At 37.7% G+C, this 21,520-nt stretch overlaps 1 protein-coding gene across 2 annotated transcripts in view; it reads left to right on the forward strand.

Annotated features, from left to right (window-relative positions):
* slc24a2 (solute carrier family 24 member 2) overlaps positions 1 to 21,520 on the forward strand; it is a 124,441-nt gene that overhangs the window by 91,304 nt on the left and 11,617 nt on the right. For both annotated transcript variants that reach the window (XM_008103482.3, XM_008103483.3), the window contains 5 exons: positions 838 to 933; positions 2,622 to 2,701; positions 10,312 to 10,440; positions 17,822 to 17,911; positions 20,655 to 20,821. In XM_008103482.3, the coding sequence (XP_008101689.1) occupies positions 838 to 933; positions 2,622 to 2,701; positions 10,312 to 10,440; positions 17,822 to 17,911; positions 20,655 to 20,821 (562 nt within the window). The remainder of the gene's footprint in view (positions 1 to 837; positions 934 to 2,621; positions 2,702 to 10,311; positions 10,441 to 17,821; positions 17,912 to 20,654; positions 20,822 to 21,520) is intronic.

Below are 21,520 nucleotides of genomic sequence, written 5' to 3' on the forward strand. Positions count from 1 at the left end.
ATTTTATGCTTTAAAGCAGGGGTCCTCAAACTAAGGCCTGCGGGCCAAATGCAGCCCTCCAATGTCACTTATCTTGCCCCCACCTTAAACTTTAGACTTAGGGTCACCCTAAGTCTGAAACTAAGGCGCACAACAACAATCCTAATTAACTTGACTATCTCATCAGTCAAAAGCAGGCTCACACTTCCCATTGAAATACTGGTAAGTTTCTGTTGGTTCAAATTGTTCCTCATTTTAAATATTGTATTGTTCTTTCATTATTATTTTTTTGGCACTACAAATAAGATATGTGTAGTGTGCATACGTAGGAATCTGTTCATATTTTTTCAAGCTATAGTCCTGAGACCCGGTCCTCAGCTTAAGAAGTTTGGCGACCCCAGCTTTAAAGTGTCACTTTAGGCTTCAGTGCATTTTGTTCAGTCATATCTATTTCGAATAAACATACATCATATTGAGCCCTGGGTTACTTTACCCTGAACAAGCAAAAATCCCCTATAGAATAGGACTCTGGGGAATAGGAAAAGAAAGTGTTGTGCTATTAATAAAAGTTAGGATGATTTTGACACTTTACTTTGTTCAAAGTTATCTGGATTTAAATAAACCTGTCCTCCTTACCCAAAAGTTCTGTCCCTCAAAGTTGCAGAAACATTTTGTGAAACACAGACATTCCCAAGCTGTTATTTTTCTAAAAGGGGGTTGAGAGGCAGGTGAGAAGAAGGGCTCAGTCTTCTGAAGCTAGAAGAGTTCAGCATGACATACTTTTATGGTGTGAAGTCAGAAGCTGATGCAACGGCCTCGAAATAGCTGTGTTCTAACATGGGTGCTTTCTCCCCCCAGGGAGGTTCAAAGAAAGGGCATCAATTCTTCATAAGATGGCGAAAAAATGTCAAGTGGAGGATGGTGAAAAGCGGAATGGAACTGCTAATCATGCCGGTAGGTGTAAAAGTAGAGCATTGTTTCTTTCATAAGGGAGATTTTTTAAAAAATGTTTCCTTTTCTGATATATATTTGTATATTTACTATGTTATGCTTTACTGGAAAAGACATGAAAAATCATATGTCTTTGTTTAGGCTGACGTTTTTACACACTCAGCACAGTGTGGAGTAGGAATCTTGGTGTCCCTAATATTCCATTCTCTAGATCACAGCCTAAGGAAATAATCAGTGTTCATTTCTCAATGTAAATTTATTTGATCCCATAGGCCAAGATCAAATTATTGCCTCTTTTGCTGTTGATCTATTGATTTGTGTTGGTGTGTATCTCCTGAGCAGGAGTCATGCTCCCACCATCCATCCATATTTGTCTTAAAAACCCACTGAATAACCTACAAGAATACTCTCCTGAAAAAAGGACCACTGTCAATGGTTGTTTTTCTTTGTTTCACCCATTCATTGTTACTCTTACTGGGTTGTCTTTACACTAAACAGAACCTTCTGATTCATTCCCACTTTCACCATAAGTGCCCAGTTAGGGGGAAAGAGTTCTCTTGTGTTGTTCAGTAGCCATGAGAACACTGTCTCCTGAAAAGTTCACCCAAGCTTCGGTATGTTGGCCATAATTGTGCCTTGGAAGCAGAATTTCCAAGGTTAATGTAGAGCTTGGGCACATTACCAAGATTTGTTCGTCCTCCATAATTACTGGCCATACTTACTGGAAGATCCTGGGAGTTTTATTCTGAAATAGTAATTTCCATTGTTTAGGTAGTAAGTTCTCTACTTTTGGAGAGATTAAGGGGTAAAGCATGAACAAATGCTATTTTTTTTCACCTGAGATAGCACTTCTCTAGCACTTTCTAGGTCCTTTAGAAAAAACCCACAGTTAATTACTACCAGAAGTTGACAATAAAGTATCACTGCATGTCCTAGATATTCCTATAGAGGTGCTCACTCTAGGAATCTCTATGTCCTCCTAGAGTAGTGAACCCTGGAGGACCTAGAAATTCCTACAGATAAAATGTATTAGTCAAATCCATGAATAAAACTATGTAACAAAATCTGGAAAAAAATCTGTTCCTAGTTTGAGAGTGTTATTTCCTGTTTAATTGTGCGGCACTTACTTTGAAAGTAGTTGTTATACTCCAGAAACTTTGTTTTTATGGCTGCCACAAACTGTGTTGAATTGATTGAGACTCTATGAGATATTTGTTGAAAAACTATAGCATAATGTGCTGCAGGATGTCCTGCAAACACAAAGTTTTTGCAGTTTAATAAAACTTTTCCATGTTTTCATGATAGAGCCAATTAGGAAATGGCATTTATAACCCAGGAAAAAATTATGTTACATACTGTAATCAAATAACACAGACATTACATCCAAAAATGTGCAGGGCCAATTGTTTTTCTGAGTCAGCAGTCATGTGAACAAGAAAGATAAACGTATTGCAATGATATTGGCATAATGAATTGATTATAAAAATGTTGTTCCTGATTTTATCTTTAATGTAAAAACTCTTCACTCCAGTTGGTTTAAGCTGAGCATGTTCAGACTTAAAACTGGTTTTAAAATGATTTACAAATATATAGCCAGATCAGTTTGTGGAATACAGTAAAATAAGTTATTTGTTCTCAGATATATTTTTCTTTCTTTCATTTCTTTACTTTCTTTCTTTCTTTTCCTTCAGAAAAAATTGAAGTTGCTGTGACACCTCCAAACGATGGTTCAGGACCAGTACAGAATGGAGCTGCTGTTGGAGCAGATGAGGTTACTGATTTTTCATCCTTTTCCCTCCTTCATTTCTGTTAATTGTATTTATGCTTGATTTTATGCTATGCAAAAATCTATTGTAATGTACAATAGATGTTCTTAAAATTATGAACAGTTGCACAGGAAGAAACAGAGCACCTTCCTTCAAGATTAGTACTCAAAGTCATTCATCGCCAATGTATGTGCTCCACAATACATGGTAGTTGTAAGGATTCACGTCCTCAAATTGGGTGCTGACCACAAGTTCAGGTGGATTTTTAAAATAGTGGTTATCAATTTAAGGTCACCATGGTTTGGAAATGTATCTACTGTATACAACTCGTCAGACACAATAGCCATGGGCCATGCTGGTTTGGGGATTCTGGAGATTGCAGTCCAATCTAGTATTCACTTCTGGTGATTGCTGTGGTTTCTTCCAACTCTGTTTCTCTAATGTTTTGAGTCTATAAAAATCTTTTCTTATGCCCAAAGGAGGAAAAATCTGTCCATGAGATAATTTGTCTTGTAGATGAAGGAGAAATTATGATTCCACAGAAAACAGTACAGTATGATTATAGCACAGGAAATAAATACACACATATTCTGTTCAATTATCACTTTACACTAGTCAAGGGCAAAGTCAGCAATGTTTTCTTCCAGTATACATTTCTAGCATGTTGCCTAGGGAATTATAGACACACTCACACCTTGCCACCATTAATAGAAACTGTTTTGGATGCACTGAGAAAAAATATTTTCTCCTAAGACTGCAGCTTGTCAGCTATGATTAACAGGGTGGATAAAAAGATGTTCTTGCAAGTTCTGCCACTTAACCTATATTCCTTAAACCTAGATATCCTGTTCATGGAGCCATAATGCAAGTAGCAAAGTGGGTTTGTTCTAATATATAACCAGGAGGTCAGAGGAGGACCTACTGGTAGAATTTGAATGCTGAGAAATATAGGGATAGCAGGACAAACAGACAGAAGATCCTACTCATTATTTTCTGCAGATGTGAAATTGCAAATAATTGAAGAAAATCTTTTATTTGACATTTTGCTCTGAAGAGGCCATTGTATATCAGAAGAAGGGGTAATGGAGAAGCAAAAAAGATGGACTTTCTCATATGCTGTCTGCTTCTTTTGGATATTATACTCTCTTAACTTCATTAGTTGAAGAACAAACAAGAGTCCTTTTAGGAATCGTATCTCAAGAATATAGTCTCTTAATGTATTGACAGAAGCAAGAATTGCATTCAACATAAACCAGAGTTGATGGAAAAGCTGTTTATGGTTTAGAAGATTAATTATATCAAAGAATGTTATGGGACATTTGAAATTCTACTGTGGTATACATCCAAGAAAGGAGAGGCTCATCTTTCAATCCTGATTTATCCCATGGGCTTGTGAGGATACAATGGTGGGTGGGAAATTACAATAACTTCACAAAAGAATGGTAAATAAATGGAAGCAGTTAGTAAACCATTAGACCCACTAATCTCAACCCTGCATAATACTAGAAAAGTTAAAATGTTTGCATTTGTGGTTGATGCTATTGTTGGACAAAATGAGCTTCTGGTTCAACTACAAGAGTGGTGGACAACTGAAATGGATTGGGGTGACATTGAATTAAGGGATTGTGGGCCCACATAGAGAGAAACCCTCGTTTTTATTAACAAAAATATTCTACAAATGGGTCTCATGGTAGAGAGAGAGGTGGGGGAAAGCTTTACTACACTTCTAGGAATCCATGGGCTTTTTTCCCTCCTCTGTATCTGGAAGAGAAAGAGCTAGCTTATCAACCTATTACACGATGTAACAAAAATTGAAAAATATTCTGTTTCTGGAGTATAACAACTACTTTCAAAGTAAGTACAGCACAATTAAACAGGAAATAACACTGTCAAACCAGGAACAGAACATTTTTCAAATTTTGTTATATAGTGTAATGATCAAACCTATCTCTTAAGCCAGTCAGCAACCCAACTGAAGGATTTCCAAGGTACTATCATTTGAGGGACTAGGAAATGACAACTGCAGTGGTCTCCCAATCATAGGATATACTGAGACAAGCAGTTGTGTCAAGACCATTCAGCTGCCATTTGCTTATGGTGCTGCCTGGCTTAAGAGGTTTTGGGGGGAAGTGGAGTAAAACAGATCTCCATCATTGTATTACACCTGACAATGCAGGATCCTGCCTAATTTGTTTAACCAGAAGTGATTCTTTAAATAGCAATGGTACTTATAATTAGAAGCAAAGCCAATATCAGGCAGTTTCCCCTTTTGATGTGTCCAAATAGCTTGCATTTGTTCTTCAAACAATTTCAAGGCTGTCTTCAAAGCATTAAAATAGGGCTCGGAGGATACAACTAATACATTTTTCATTTGTATATAACTATGTTATTTTTTGTTTGAATCAAGCATTTCAATTCCAGTTTAGTACTTTGATTTCTCATCAGGATTTTGAAGTGTTCAATATTGTCTGGATCTTGTCCTTAATCTTTTTTTTTTTTTAAGAAAAATCACAGGAAATGCAAAAGGTCCTAGTCTTGAATAAATTAATGTTCTTCCTGTTGCTCATACCTCAGAAATTATTCAGGAAGAACAGAAGCAAAGGAAAATTCAATAGCATCTCATAGAATATTCATTCTGTAATTATTTTGGGTTGCGTGTTTTCAAAGCCTTCTGAAAACACCTGCAGAGTCAGAAGCTCTAATCTTCCTACAGTGCTGAGATTGACTTATTTCAACTAAACTGTACTAAGAAGGAGCCTCAATCACTGAAAACCCATAGATTTGGACTAAACTATATAACTACATTATGCTGCCAATTAACAGTTTAATGGTACTCAAAGCTTGAAAGTAATATATTTAATAGACATATGCCATAACTCCTGTGAACATCATGCAAAGCAATGTGCCTCTTTTTTCTTTTGATATTAGATCAAATTGTACATATTTCAGAGTCTGAAGTTCCAGTGAGAAAATAAAGTTTTTAGTCGCTTGTCGACTCTCCTTTTAAATTATACCCCCAAAAAAGACACAAAAGTAATATGGGGATGCAGTGAGCACACATCTGGCTGCACCAGTATATTTTAGATGGCATAGCTATCTAAAAATATCATGGCAGTTAATCTTGAGAACCTTATCCCTAGTTTGCTGTCATGCTGGTGATATTATTTCAAGTTTTGCTTTTGGACTGGGGGCAGAATGCACAAACCAGATGCAGTTTTGTCAGAGACAAATGACTACTTTTGGTGCCCACTCTGTTCAGACTATAACTTCTTCATTATAATTCAGATTTATTCCAAGAATTGTTTATATTGTCTGTACCATCCACTCCATTCCAGATTCTCCTTGTTATCTGTTATCGGCATTTATGAAGTACATGATGTACATGTGTGGCTTCCAATCTTTAGACCCCAGGTGTTGTTGGATTTCAGTTTCTAGGAGCTCTTTCTAGTGGTCATGCTGGCCCGGACATCTCAAAGCTGTAGTCCAAAGACATCTGGATTTTGGAACCATGTCAGCATAGTTTGTGCCCAGGGACCTTTAGATATGATGGATGTTTGTGGCTCATTGAAAACATTACATATGTGAGATGTGCATCAAATAGTTTCAATTCATCAGCCTTTGCAAAAAGCACCATCACTAAGGAAAAACAAAATAAAAATTGTGTTGCATACATACCTTGGAGTAAGTAGGATTGGAGATACATTCTGTCTCCCTCATGCTTCTCTGGATGCATCTTCACTGTTGAATTACTGCAGTTTAAAACCACTTCGACTGCAATGCCTCAGTGCTATGAAATCATGGAAGTTGTAGTTTGGTGAGGCACTAGCAAGCATACTTTGGCAAAGAAGGCTAAAGCTCTTGTAATACTACAGTTCCAGCAAGTCCATAGTATTGAGCTGTGTATTTTTCTCCAAAAGTTGCTATTCGTTGTTTGATAGAAGAACATAATTTATTTTTTTTCCTTGCTGGTATTAGAATGTTCTGTTCTATAAAATTGCATATTTATAACTTGACAGTGAATGGAGTTGATAGAAAAGAAAGAAACAAAGAAGGGTAGGCTAAGAGGCCTGCAGGAGTTTCTCGGTGAATAGTTTTTTTCAGGTTGACCCCCCGGAACCTTTACATATCCATTTTAAAACATAATCAGTTAGCTAGGCAATTAACCAAGTTCAACAGTAATTGTTCCAACCTATGACTTTCCTAAAAATACCATTCAATTTCACATTAACATTTCCTCCTACTCAGGCGTGCTCCTTTTTTACCAGTTTCTATGGAAACCAAATCAGAAAAGAATTATTTGTGCCCACCATACCAAAGATAATCTTAAGTGAAAAGAAAAGGCACTGTAGATCCAATAAAAAAGACATCCTAAGCCTATATTGTTTTCTTGTGTGATTACTAAACCGCTTATTGAACAGCAGCGGCAGAGGATTCAGACAGATATATTAGTCTAAATGGTTAGTTCATTTCAGGGAAAGAAATATCTCCAGCATCTGTCTCCTTTAATGGATATGTGACCTGTTTTGTCAAAGTAACTTGCATTTCACCTCTGAGTACGTAGCAGGTCATTTTCCCAATATTATTTGATTCTATGGTCATAGAGGAGTCCCCTATTTTTTTTATGGTCTGTGTTTCACTTTACTAACCCTTTTCAGTTATAACCAGAACTCTTACATTTGGTTTCTTGATCTATTTCATCATGTTTCCACAAGTTCCCACATACTTCTGCAACCATACACTGAAGTTTTTTTCAGCAACCAGTATACATTTCCAAGCTTTACTGGATTCCACCTTTTGATGATTTCCAGTTTTCAGCAATGTTCTGGTTCCTAACCTGGCAAATAGGCACAGGGCACCATATTCAAGTCCATTTGACCGATTATTTTTGCTGAGAAAGTGGGAATATGTTCTTCCCTGGAAATAATTTGTGCCTAACTGATGGGTTGTGATCATGGTTGTAGATTCATCACATCTCTTTTGGAAGGACCACAGCCATGGTTAATTTACCTTATATATCATGTACAAGTCGACTTCATGCATATGTGGAGGGCAGGTTTAGGAGTCAAAATTATGGATTTTGATATAATCCTTAGATAAGTCAAGGATCATCCTGTGAAGAGGGGAAAGCAGCATTGTCGATGCCCTGGGGTGCTTTGTTTGTGCTTTTCCTGCATGGCAGGAGGTTGGACTAGATGGCCCATGTGGTCTCTTTCAATTCTATGATTTTATGATTTCCCCAGCCAGGCATTCAGAAAGACCTGACGTGGCATCATGGTAAAGAGATACAGGATCAACTCTACTTTTAAGTTCTCTTAGGGCAGACCAATCTCTTGTTGTTTGTCACTCTGCTCAGGATGGGGTTAGTTCCTTTTTTTGATAAGAGTTTTAATATTCACATTGACCCATTAATAATTTGACCCAGGTTTTTTGGATTGATTTTTGAGCTACATTTCTAGACTTAACACATGAGTATGTAGGGCATGTTTAAGAGGGCAGGAGGTTAGAGATCATCACACACAAATATAACACTGAGGGGGGGGGGGGGAGCACAAAGCACATTTTCTCTCCAGAGAGGATTGTAACAGTAATGATTGAATAGAATAAATACATGCACACATATACTACTCTATTTAGTCATCATTCTTGGCTCTCACTAGGCTGATGGATGCTGCCAGTATTTTTTTTTCCTTAATGTGTGCAGGGTAAAGTCACAATTTTTGGGGCACAGTAAGCTAGAATTACTGGAAATTCTGTGCACAATTCATAACATAAAACTGAAGTTAACTATGAATAGCCATTGTGGGTGGTCACAGTATTCAACATTGCTATCTGTTTAACTCCACTTCTGCCACTCTCACCAGAATACATCTGTTGTGCTATGGCAAATAATTCACCCCATATGCCTACTGTGAGTCATGCATCTACATGTCACTAACTGAATGCCATCCAGTATCTTCTGATTGGTAATGCTTGAATATGAAATGAAGCATGCTGAATGACAACAAAAGCCTATCTAGCAGAAACAGCTGATGATTTCAGATCCACTCCAGGCTTTACCTTCGAGTTTAAGAAGTTATATAATGTGTGGTGCCTATTTGGGGGGGGGGGGGGTACTTTTCAGTATCTTGGATAGTCACCACAATTCCCACAATGGCCATCTTAGAGTAATGATGTAATATTGGTGGAGCATCCCTTATCTGGCATTCTGAAATATGAAATTCTCCAAAATCCAATACTCCAAATGAGTTGCTGAGATTGTGACACCTCTGCTTTCTGATGGTGTCCAAACTTTGTTTCATGCTCAAAGTTATTATAAATAAATGTATATATAATTACCTTCGGATTGTGTATGTAAGGTATGTATGAAACAAATTTTGTGTTTAGATGTGGGTCCCACCTCCAAATTACCTCATTATGTACAAAAAGGGCATTTTAAAACTGAAAAAAATGTGAAAGCACTTTTGGTCCCAAGCAGTTCAGTTATTTCCTCCCATTGCTGTTTCTCAGCTGGTAACATTAAGAGGCATTCTGCTTCTGATACTGGAGTCAAGATAGGCCTTGTGACTAGTAGCCATTCATAGGCTTATCCTTCATGAATCGCTCTAATCTCTACTAAACCCATCAGAATTGGCAGCCATCATTCTACCTGGTGGTCGATAAAGACTTGAACATAGAAAGTCTAGGTGAAACTTCAGCTATTGGTAGAGTGGCTTCTTGTCCTCTTTGACATTATCGGCAGCAAAATATAACAGTTGCTTAAATAAAGGAGATCCATCTGTTATGTAACATTGCTGAAGATTTTGTTTTAAAAAATGTCAAGTGGAAAATTTGAATCTCAGATAGTGTTATTTTCTTATACAAGTTGGGCATCCCTTATCTGGAATTCTGAAATCTGAAATACTCCAAAATGCAAAAGCATCTACATAGGTGACTGAGATAGTAACATCTTTGCCTTCTGATGATTCAATGTACACAAAATTTACCAATATTTCCTGCACAAATTATAAAAAATATTATGTACATACTTTCAGACTATGAATACAAGAAATATATGAAATATAATGAATCTCATTTTTAGACTTGGGTCCCATCTCCAAGAGTTCTCATTATGGACATATATAGTATTCCAAAATAATAATTAAAAAATCCAAAATCCAAAATATATATATAATTTTAAACATATAAGATATGGGATACTCATGTACTATAGCTATCAGAATTCCTGAACCACATGCTTTTTGGGGAATTATGAGAGTTTTAATATAAGAAAATAACATTTCAAGATCTGCCCAGTATCTTTTTTCCTGTCATAAAATGCCAATCTTTATATAACCTATCCAATAAACATGATTGTATTAACACTTTTTTTTAATTTTAAACCTTTTAGTTATACTGTTTATATAGCTTTTAATATCACAGCTATATGTTACATATTTTTAAAATACGATTATTTAGGGGTTAACATCAGTAAGCTTTCATGGTGGGTTATGGCTGCTGGCATGAATTGCATTTTGTTTGTTATCATTGCAATGGCCATTGACTCTACTCAAATAAAATCTTATTTGACTTGACGTGAATGTGATTGTAACCATTGTCTTTTTTGCTTTTGCTGCAGGGAGATGAGGATGAAGAGCAGCCTCTCAGCCTGGCATGGCCTGACACCCCGCGCAAGCAACTCACCTACTTGTTCATTTTACCTATTGTTTTTCCATTATGGGCAACCTTGCCTGATGTCAGGAAGCCAGTAAGCAACATTTCTTTTCATGTATAAACACAGATATAGGATGGATGACAAGTGACTTGACAACAGTACATGTAAAACAGATCTAGAAGTCTTGGTAGACCACATGCTGAACATGAGTCAACAGTATGATGTGGCAGCCAATGCGATTCTAGGCTGCAATGATTGGGGTTTAATAGCTAGATCAAGGGAAGTAATAATATCACTCTGTTTGACTTTAGTCAGACCTCACCTAGAACACTGTGTTCAGTTCGAGTCACTACATCTCAGGAGGGATATTGACAAACTGAAACATGTCCAGAGAAGGGCAACCAAAATAACAAAAGGTGTGGAAGTCAAGTTCTACAAGGAGCAACTTGAGGAGGGACATGATAGCCATGTTTAACTATTGGAAAGGATGTCATATTGAGAAGGGAGCAAGCTTGTTTTTCTGCTGCTCCAGAGACTAAGACATGGATTCAAAGTACAGGAAACATTTGGAAAAACTTCCTGACAATGAGAACTTAACATCCTGCCTCGAAGTGTGGTGAAGTCTTCTTCTCTGGAGGTCTTTAAACAGAGGCTGGATGGCCATCTGTCAGATGTGATTTGATGGTGTGTTCCTGCAGGACGGAAAAGGGTTGGACTGGAAAGGGGATGGTCTCGTTCACCTCTATGATTCTGTGATTCAAAGGGGCAAATCTGGAAAGATAATTGTCTAGCTATGCACAGTAAGTTTAGAAATGTCTTCCTTGCATTTCTGATGTTAACCAGTTCAACCTGTTACCACAAAGAGCTTGGTATAAAAATGCATGATGGTTAGTTGATATCTGCAGTATTGGAGGTGCAGTGGGCATGAAGGCCATTCTCAGCTGAAAGCATTATTCCTTTCTTTTTAAAGAGCAGATCTCACCTAGTGATTCTCAAGGTGTATTCAATGATTTGGTATCCATTAATAATACATTCATAGTTTCTCAGCCCCCACTAAGTAGCTTTGTTGATCAAATACATGACATGAGCACCATGGTAGATGACATTTGGTTTGGGCCGTTGGAGGTCTTGGCTGGTGACAATAGCTATGCATATATTGCCATTTACCTACATAAATATTTCATAGCAGCATATAAATTGTGGTATTAATAGTTATTTCGAGCTGATACCTGCAGGTTCTTCTTTAGATGTCTATATGGATAAGACTCCTCAGGCACCCAGTGAATTGTGGAGGTTTCAGATTTCTCATCCACTTTAATTTCTATGCTCATTTTGTTATCCATAACAAAAGCAAATCAGCAACTCAGTAGTTTCTAAGAAAAAGAGCATATTTTAAACTTTTTAATTAGGGGTCTCCACTATGCAAATTGCAGCTTTAACAATGTTATTAACTGCTTTCAAGTCAACCTTGACTTATGGTAATCCCATGAATGAGAGACTTCTAATTCTCCATGAATTCTCCAAGAAGACTTAGGGCCATTGCTTCTGTGAGTGAATGAGTGAATAAGTCCATCCATCCAAAATGCGGTCTTTCTCTTTTTACTGCTTTCCATTTTACCAAGTGTGATAATCTTTTCTAGTGACTTCCTCTGTCATGGTATGGCCAAAGTAAGGCAGTCTCAGTTTAGTCTTCTAAGCCCTGAATTATTTTAGAGTTAATTCTCTTCCATTTTTTTCACTCTCCACCTTTCACAACTATACATAGAAATCAGCAATATAGTGGCATGGGCAATCCTAATGTTAGTATTCAGTGATATAGACTTTAGGATCTTTTCTGGTTTTTGCACTTCCAAGTCTTCTTAACAGCAGTCTTCTTTCTGATTAGTTATTGAGCCAAGATATCAAAAATTGTGAACTATTTCATTGTCCTCATCATCTACTTTACGTAAATTGACTATAGCCATTATTTTTGTTTTCTTATTCCACAGGCAAGCAGGCTTACTGTCTTAAGTGTTGCTGTGGGTTTTTTTTTTGCTGGTTTTTTAATTTGTTGTCTGTAGTATAGCATCAGTCCTGTTACTACAATTTAATATTTATTTGGGTGCTAGGTGCCATGCAAACCCAAAGAGTTAATGCAGGATGCAGCACAGCCAGAGCTAAGCACTTTTAAGTCGCACTGATTTCAGCCTGTGCATCTTAAGTGTAAGATCTTAAGTGTATAATCTTTGGTCAGATCACACCCACGGTCTCTGCAGAAAAGGTGACAATAATTGACAGAGAAGTCAAAGATAGGTAAGTGACTATGTCTGCTTACGTAAGAGGCTTTTGTCATTCCATCACCCTGTTTCATTCACAGAATTTTATAAGAGGTCTTGGAAAATAGTCCTCTCATGTTTTCCTACTGCCTCCTGAATCTTTTTTTCTTGCCAAGAAAGATGGGAAAACAGCCACTAATGATATAAAGATAGAGTAGCTGCATAATGTTGTTTGAATGGAAGGGCTAGATACCCTGAGTCCCCTTGGGGAGCTAGGGCAGGTTACAAATAAATTATTTTATTGTATGACACAGCAAACAAGATAGATACGCTGGATTTCATATCACAAAATCAGAAGTCGAACACTTCCCAAGTGTCTAGGACTGTGTGATGTATTTTCGGATGATGCGCGCAGACCCCAGTAGGGTGGCCTTTTACAGTTGGCAGATCGTAATTTTGTCATTGTCTATTGTTTCCAAATGCCAGCTGAGATCCTTTGGTATGGCATCCAATGTGCCAATCACCACCGGGACCACCTGCACTGGTTTCTGCCAGAGTCTTTGCAGTTCAGTCTTGAGGTCTTGATAGCGGCTGAGTTTTTCCTGTTGTTTTTCGTCAATGCGACTGTCACCTGGGATGGCAACATCAATGATCCAAACCTTTTTCTTTTCCACAACTGTGATGTCTGGTGTGTTGTGTTCCAGAACTTTGTCAGAAGTCCCACAGTATCTTTGCGTGCTCATTTTCCAATACTTTTGCAGGTTTTGATCCCACCAGATCTTTGCTGCTGGGAGGTGGTACTTGAGGCATAAGTTCCAATGAATCATTTGGGCCACATAGTTGTGCCTTTGTTTGTAGTCTGTGCGATTTTCTTACAGTATTATTATTATTATTATTATTATTATTATTATTATTATTATTATTATTATTAAGCTGGGTCAACCCTGGTTAGTACTTGGGTGGGGGATTGCCAGTTGAATACTAGGTGCCATAGGTTATATTTCAGAGAAAGGAGCTGGCAAAATCACTTCTGAGTTTTCCTTACCTTAGAAATCCCTGTGAAATTAATGGCAGATGACTTCAAGGCACATAGACACATGATGCTAAAAACACCATCATTCAGGAATACCCAATAGATAGATGGACAGTATACATGAAAAGAGTTGAACTGGGTGTTTCCTAGGGAAATTGGACTTGTGGTACAATTGGCAAATGGGGAGATATACGATCCCTTGAACAACAGCACTCTTTAAACTAAATTTAGTGTTGGAGGAATTGAAACAGTGGCTTCGTTTTCTGACTTTTTCTTAGACATCAAAGCTACTCTAGAATAGCCCCATGCTGTTATATTGTTACTCCATCTAAGATAAAAGGGCACCACTTGAATTCATTGGAGAACTTGACAAATTTTAACACAATTTGAAAATTTTTCTGTTCCTGGTTTGAAAGGGTTATTTCCTATTTAATTGTGTGGTACTTATTTCGAAAGGAATTGTTACACTCCAGAAACTTCATTTTTGTGGCTGCCACAAACTATGTTGAATTGTTTAAGACTCAATGAGATATTCATATCAAAATCTGATGCAGGATGTCCCGCAAAAACAATTTTTTTTCAGTTTGGTAAACTCTTTCTGTGTTTTTATGATAGAACTAGTAAGGAAATGACATGTATAACCCAGGAACAAATTTTGTGTTACATAGTGTTATTGGGAAAATCCTACAGCAATTCACGTGCCAGGAAGTGCTTAGTTCTCTCCTCGTAGTGGAGAGCACTGGTATCTCTCATCATGCTTAAATTGAAGTGCCTCTTTGCACACAGGATGAACTGCTACTAGAATCCCACCATACAGCATTGCCTTGACATGGATTCAAAGGAAAACAGTGCCTGCAGGTTGCCTCTCTCTGCATTGTTTTCTCTCTGCAATAGCCACACCAGCCTATTATTTGACTGCTGACCAAGCTTGAACTAGCTTAGCTTAGATGACCCTGTTTGTATTTTAAGAGCAGACAGGATCACTGCACAGCCTGATGTCACTGTATAGCTCAGCACATGCCAGATGGAAAGGTTAAACGGTTACAGAAAACTTGTTTCCTCAACAAGGCAAGGCTGGTACAAGCCGGTTGGTCCCAAATAAGGGCATCAATGCTTCTGTGTCTTATTTACGTCTTTGAGAGATCGTCTCCATTCCTTATCTTTTGGGAATAAAGCAATATCACCTTAGAAGCCAATGAAGATGAACACTTTGCTCTCTCCCTTCCCATATCATAGAATCATAAGGTTCAAATAGACCCCAAGGGTCATCCAGTCCAACCCCCTTCTGCCATGCAAGAACATGCAATTAAAACACTTCTGGCAGATGGTCATTATTCTCTGTTTAAAAACTTCCAGAGAAGAAAACTCCATCATGCTACTAGACAGTGTATTTCACTGTTAAACAGTTCTTACCATCAAGAAATTCTTCCTGATGTTTAAATGGATTTTCTTTTGCGGTAATTTGAATCCATTGATCTGTGTCTTAATCTCTGGAGCAGCAGAAAACAAGCTGACTGCATCTTCAGTATGATCCTTTCAAATATTTAAACATTGCTGTTATGTCCCCTCTCAACTTTCTTTTCCCCAGACTAAACACTTCTCATAGGACATTGGTTCCAGACCTTGTTATCATTTGATTCATTTAGGTCATTGTAATAATATGGTCTGAGAATCAACTAATGTTTAGTTTCAGAATTCTTTGTGTATAATTGGGGCTATAGGGTTGACACTTTTTATGTGTACTTTTAAAGCACTGAAAATACTTATGTGTATTTCTAAAAATTATCAAATCAGCTCTCGTGACCATATTTTTTCAATTGTAAGATGTCATCTATTGTAAGACACACCCTAATTTCAGCACCACCGCCACCATATAGTACGTCTGTGATTCTAAGATGCACCGCATTTTTAGAGATGTTTATCAAGGGGAAAAAGTGAGACATAGAATGGAAGAAATACAGTAATAACTCAAATGAAATCTAAATTCATTTTTATATAACAAACATTTTCAGGAAATTGATTTTTGATGGCCATTTTAGGAAAAATGTTTCTATCAGTAAAGGACAACCATCTTTTTGGTGGTATATTTTTATAAACACTTATATTTTCTAATTAAATTGATTTTTAATATAAAATGTGTTACGCAATTTATTAGGGATCTTTCAAATTAATTACTCTGATAGCACTATGTAACAAAATTTGAAAAAAATTGTTCCTGGTTTGAAAGTCTTATTTCCTGTTTAATTGTTTGGTACTTACTTTGAAAGTAGTTGTTATACTTCAGAAACTTTGTTTTCGTGGCTTCCACAGACTATGTTGAATTGATTGAGACTCTATGAGATAGTCATTGAAAAACTTTAGCAAAATGTGCTGCAGGATGTCTCACAAAACCAAAGGTTTTACAGTTTAATAAACTTTTTCCATTTTTTGAATGAGGAAATGAATTAAGAAATGACATTTATAACCCAGAAACAAGTAGCCCGCAGTGGCGCAATGGGTTAACCCTTTGTGGCAGCAGGACTGCTGACTGAAAGGTCAGCGGTTTGAATCTGGAGAACAGAGTGAGCTCCCGTCTGTCAGCTCCAGCTTCCCATGCGGGGACATGAGAGAAGCCTCCCACAGGATGGTAAAACATCCAGGCATCCCGTGAACAACGTCCTTGCAGATGGCCAATTCTCTCACACCTGAAGCAACTTGCATGCGTCAGGTCTCCTGGCACGAAAAAAAAAGCCCAGGAACAAAACATGTGTTACAAAGTGTAGCTAATGTTAGTTATAAGTTATTGTGCTCTAAAATGTAAGAGCAAAGTCATATGAATTGTTTGGATGTAGCATTGAGTATCAGCTGTTTTGAGCCCATGTACTCTGGAACCAAATCCAATTGGTGTTGCCAAGATATTTGTCTGGAGGAAAAAAAAACTTGTCAGCATGTCCTGTTTCCATGACCACAGCCCCGCTGGCTTGTAATAATTGCAATGCTAGGTTCTCTCCAATGCACTTAATACAAAAAGTCCTATTACAAAAGCCCTATATGTCTCCCAGAAGAAAATGTTCAGGAGGAAAATTGCTGACTGATAGTGTCAAGTAATCTCTTCAGGAGCATTTTAAGAACACTTTTGTCATTCTCCCTGCCATTACATAGTTATTACATCTTCCAATTCATCAAAGGGCAAATGTTCCAGGGACTTGCTTCAAAAGGACAGAAGACAATAATGTTCAGTAAAAATCAAGGGCCAATTCTCAAATACATTCACGATTCAATTGTGGTGAAAAGAATACTCTTATAAAACCATTTGTTATGGTTATTTCTAACTGCTTTCAAAGGTTTAGAGAGAGAATGGCTGATTGGTTTGACCAGTATGAGTTTGCAAAAAGCAGACAAATGCCACATTCTGTAAGAAAACTTGTTACATCAAAGTAACTTAGGACCTATCTACACTGTCATAAATGCAGTTTGAAACTGCATTATATAGTCAATGTAGACTCATATAATGCAGTTTAACTGCATTGGACTCTGTTAGATAAGTCTCCACTGATTTTCAAACTGCATTATATGATAGTATAGGATGGGGTCTTAGATGCATCCCAGCCTTTGTTCATAGTATCCTCTGGAATCTAAGGTTTCCAAACAGTCCTCAGTGGAGTTTCTTTCCAAAGGTCTGTGACCATTGAGGATGCATCTACACTGTAGAATCAATGCAGTTTGATGCCACTTTAAGAGCTAAAACTTAGGACTGTGAAATTTTGGGATGTATAGTTTTGTGAGGGATCAGAGCAAAGAAGACTAAAGAACTTGTAAACCAACACACCCCATGTTTACACAACATGTAGTCACTGCGGACTAATGGGCTCATGTTGAGATCTGTTTAGTGTTTTAACAGTCATATTGGCAATATGTTTTTAAAAAGTCAGAATTGTAATTCCTCTATTTCATGTATTAAAAGCACTTAAGGCAACACTTTACTTCACTTTTCCTGGCAAAAGCATAGACAACAGCACTTACCATTTCAAGAGTGGATTGTGCAGTTTGAGTGAGTTGGTGTCCAAAGTCTAGAACATTTAATAATTATTATAGCCATGCGCTTGGCTGGAAATTGATTTAGGAAAAAGTATCTGAGAATTGTCTCCAGTCGAAAAGACTTTAAAAAGCCACATCACCCATCCTTTCCATTCTTTCTGTCTTTCAGACATCGAAGAAGTTTTTTCCTTTCACATTTTTTGGATCAATCTCTTGGATCGCAGCATTTTCATACCTTATGGTCTGGTGGGCACATCAGGTAAGCTGGAAGTGGATTTGCCCTCATGTTTTGTCTGTGTTCATTGATTTTAGTCTGAGCTCTGCATTGTATTGCAGGCTAATGGTGACTATGAGTCTACATTACAGTCTACATTCTGTAACTTTACAAATCCTTAGTTGCAAAAGTACAACAAATCCCCATTGGTAAATTGTGAAGAAGTGCCTCTGAGCATTGACAATAGTGTTCTGATGGGGGTCAATCATGTGTAATATACATCGGACGTGTAATGATGGTGCTCTGATGTTGTTTCTTACCCAGTGTCCAGATGTGCATTTGGGAATGCACTACACTGGCTACCATTGTGCAATGGACACTCATACATTTTAACATGATAGCAGTTCTTGGGCAATGAATAACAATGTAGAGAATCAATTGTGTATACTCATGGGTAAGTCTAGAAATTTTAGCCAGAAAATCGACCTAAAAATCTATCTGCTTAGCCACAGATCAGTGCAACCCTATACTTTAACTCCTATCAAAAATAGGAACCATTCCCTTTTCTGAGTAGTGTGGCTCAAGGTTAGAGCTTAGTCCATCCTAGGAGAACTTAAAAGGAGCACCAGGTTCCACTCTGCTCCAGTGCTGCTTCCAGCCTTTTTGATTGCCTGGATGGGAAAATCTCATTTGGGTCTTTGACATTTCCCTGAAAACACTACAAAGGACTTTATCCCGGGGGGAGGGGATCACACTACCATTGCATTATGTCCCGTTGCGTTAGAAAGCAAAGTGTATCGTTTTTAATTTTTCATCACACATTGTTGTTTCTGGCCCTGTGTTCCAAAATTATCCATTTTTAGATTTATCACACAAGTGAGTACAGTTCCAGCCCACTCCCTTTTTTTAAATAAAAAAAACCTTTGTGAACTTTGAAATTGCAAAAGAAAAAGCAGGAAACGTGCAATTTTGAAATATCAGAATCAAGCAAAAGCAAAGTGAAATTAGTGAAGTAGTGAAATTTCTAATGAATACATAAAATTTAAAAACAGATCATGAAAGGCAAGTATCGGGTGGCTGGGTTTTGAGAAACTACCAGGACATCACTGCTTTGTAGGACACCACCCATAGAAACAGCCATTCCCTGACATCACCAAATCTAATCAAAGCAGACAACTCTGAGAGATCTCATCTGATGTGTTTTTCACCATTTTCTTCAGTTTTATATCGATTCCTGAGCTCAGGAGACGATTTCTCCCCATCTTCTTTCAACCTCAACTCCCCCCCCCCCCCCCCCCGGTTTTTAAATACTTTCTAAACATTTCACTAACTGAGCATGATAGACGCAAGGGGGAAGTCTCCCTGCGTCGTATGATGGTTGTTTTCAAAGTGTTTAGAAACCAGTGTGTGTAAGTGCATGGGATAACATCCTAAGAGAGCAGAAGGGCTTTGTGCTTCTTTTAAGGTCAGACTAAGCTCTCTCCTTTTGCTACTCAACTCACAAAAGGAGATGGTTCATTTTTTTTATAAGAATTAACACTGTACCTTAACAAAAAAAACAATTTTCTCCTCTTGGTAGAATGATGAAAGCCCTCTTTGAAAGCCTGGATAACTGTAGTTAAGGACTTCTGGGCCTCTGAAGTGGCACCAGAATAACCCTCAATGGACTATATTATTAACCCCCAACCTGATTTTGACTCATACATGAGGTTGAGACTACTTCGCGGTTCACTTTTTGCGGATTTGCTGTTTCGCGGTTTTTCAATAAACTCTAAAAGAATATTATAAATCATTGAAAATTACAATTTAAAGCCTAAGGAAGGGAAGAAGGAGAAGCCAAAGGGAGAGAAAAGGAGCCCAAGCGGCAGCGGGAGGAGAAGGAGGTGATTTATCAACACACGATTGATTGATAAAGACTTAAAATAGTGTATAACTACTAAAATAATGTATAAATATTTAGTGTCACTACTTCAGGGATTTTCATTTATTGCGGGTGGTCCTGGAACCTAACCCCCGTGATAAGTGAGGGAACACTGTACACAAGTATATATAATATTCAATTCTTCCTCTTGCACACATAATTCTATTTATGACGAGGTTAAGTCCCATGCTGAACTTCAGCCTTTATACTTAGGCATACAAAGGCATTTTAAGGTCCCACTCATTCTTTAAGTTTCAACTTTTCAGTATGGCAGGCATTGAAAGTTTGGGCCCAAAGATGGGTAAATAAGTAATGGGAGTTGGAATTGTTTTTTGTGCTGTTTGAAGCTGTGCTCCAGAGTCTCAAAGAGTACTATCAAACATAGTTTTTAAAAAAAAAACAATAAAGCAGTATACAGCATAAACCAAGCAGTAAAGCAGCCAGAAACCTCAGCACTGAAGCCAAACAAAAGATGAATTAAAACTGAGACATGAAAGGCATCCCGATTTGTCCCAGTGCTTAGTTTTTCCAGAATTGGAGCATTGCTGCCAACCAGGCCTCATCCATTTTCCTCACATTCAAGAAAGTGAACATTCAGGAGAAAGACCTCTGAGAACCAATTTTGAACTCAAGCATGTTCACTGGGGAGAATACCTAAGAATAGACCCTTTGAAATAAGTCAGTCTTGCTTAGATGTTAGAAAGTTAGTAAGGAAAATTCTGTCACCAGTTTAGGCATGTGAATGAATCACACTGAGAAGAGAGATGCTCTGCTGGTATGAAATTCCCTGCCCCTACCCTAAAGTTGAGAAAGATTTGCAATGAAGTCTCCTGCTCTTTCTGATGTCACGCACTCTTTGGTACTTAGGTCGGAGAAACCATTGGCATCAGTGAAGAAATCATGGGCTTGACCATCTTAGCTGCTGGCACATCGATCCCTGACCTCATCACCAGTGTTATTGTGGCACGGAAAGGACTGGGGGACATGGCAGTGTCCAGCTCTGTGGGAAGTAACATCTTTGACATCACAGTGGGGTAAGTACAACCATTAAAAACCACTCTGCTGTAACTAAAGAGCCAGCGTAGTAATGGTGGTTTGAGTGCTGGATTGCCACTCTGGAGATTGGAGATTCAAATCTCCACTTGGACATAGAAACCGCTGCATGGCCTTGGGCAAGTTGCATTCTCTGTCTCAGAGGTAGGCACACTCCATATTAGCAAATCATGCCAAGGAAACATTAGGATCACTGTATGTCAAAATGACTTGAAGACACACAACAACAGTAAGAACAACAATTAAGATATAATGTCATCTTTTATTTAACATGAAGTATATTTTGCTGAGTAAACTCTATAATAAATTGCAAAGGTGTATATCAGGACACTAGTGAGTGGGCCTAACATGCAGCAGTGTGCAGTGCACATTGGTGCATAATGTACGTTGTTGTGCAATGTATATTAGACAATTTACCAATTATGCTACATAGTAATGTACCAACAGCCCTGACTAATGCTAATTTTTGCATATTACTACACAATATCCAACTGTTTGGTATTATGGAACAGTGCTTTAATAGATCAGTTGTGCTAAGAGATAACAGTGAGGAAGTAGTATGAAAATTCTCTGTATAGAAAATCAAGTAATTTTTCTGCTATATCATGTTGGCTATAGATAGCCTTATTGCCACCGAAAGTACAAACTACGTAAGAAAGGGCACTTCTATTTTCCACCAC

The sequence above is a fragment of the Anolis carolinensis genome, chromosome 2, assembly GCF_035594765.1.
Source record: "Anolis carolinensis isolate JA03-04 chromosome 2, rAnoCar3.1.pri, whole genome shotgun sequence".
Lineage (NCBI taxonomy): Eukaryota > Metazoa > Chordata > Lepidosauria > Squamata > Dactyloidae > Anolis > Anolis carolinensis.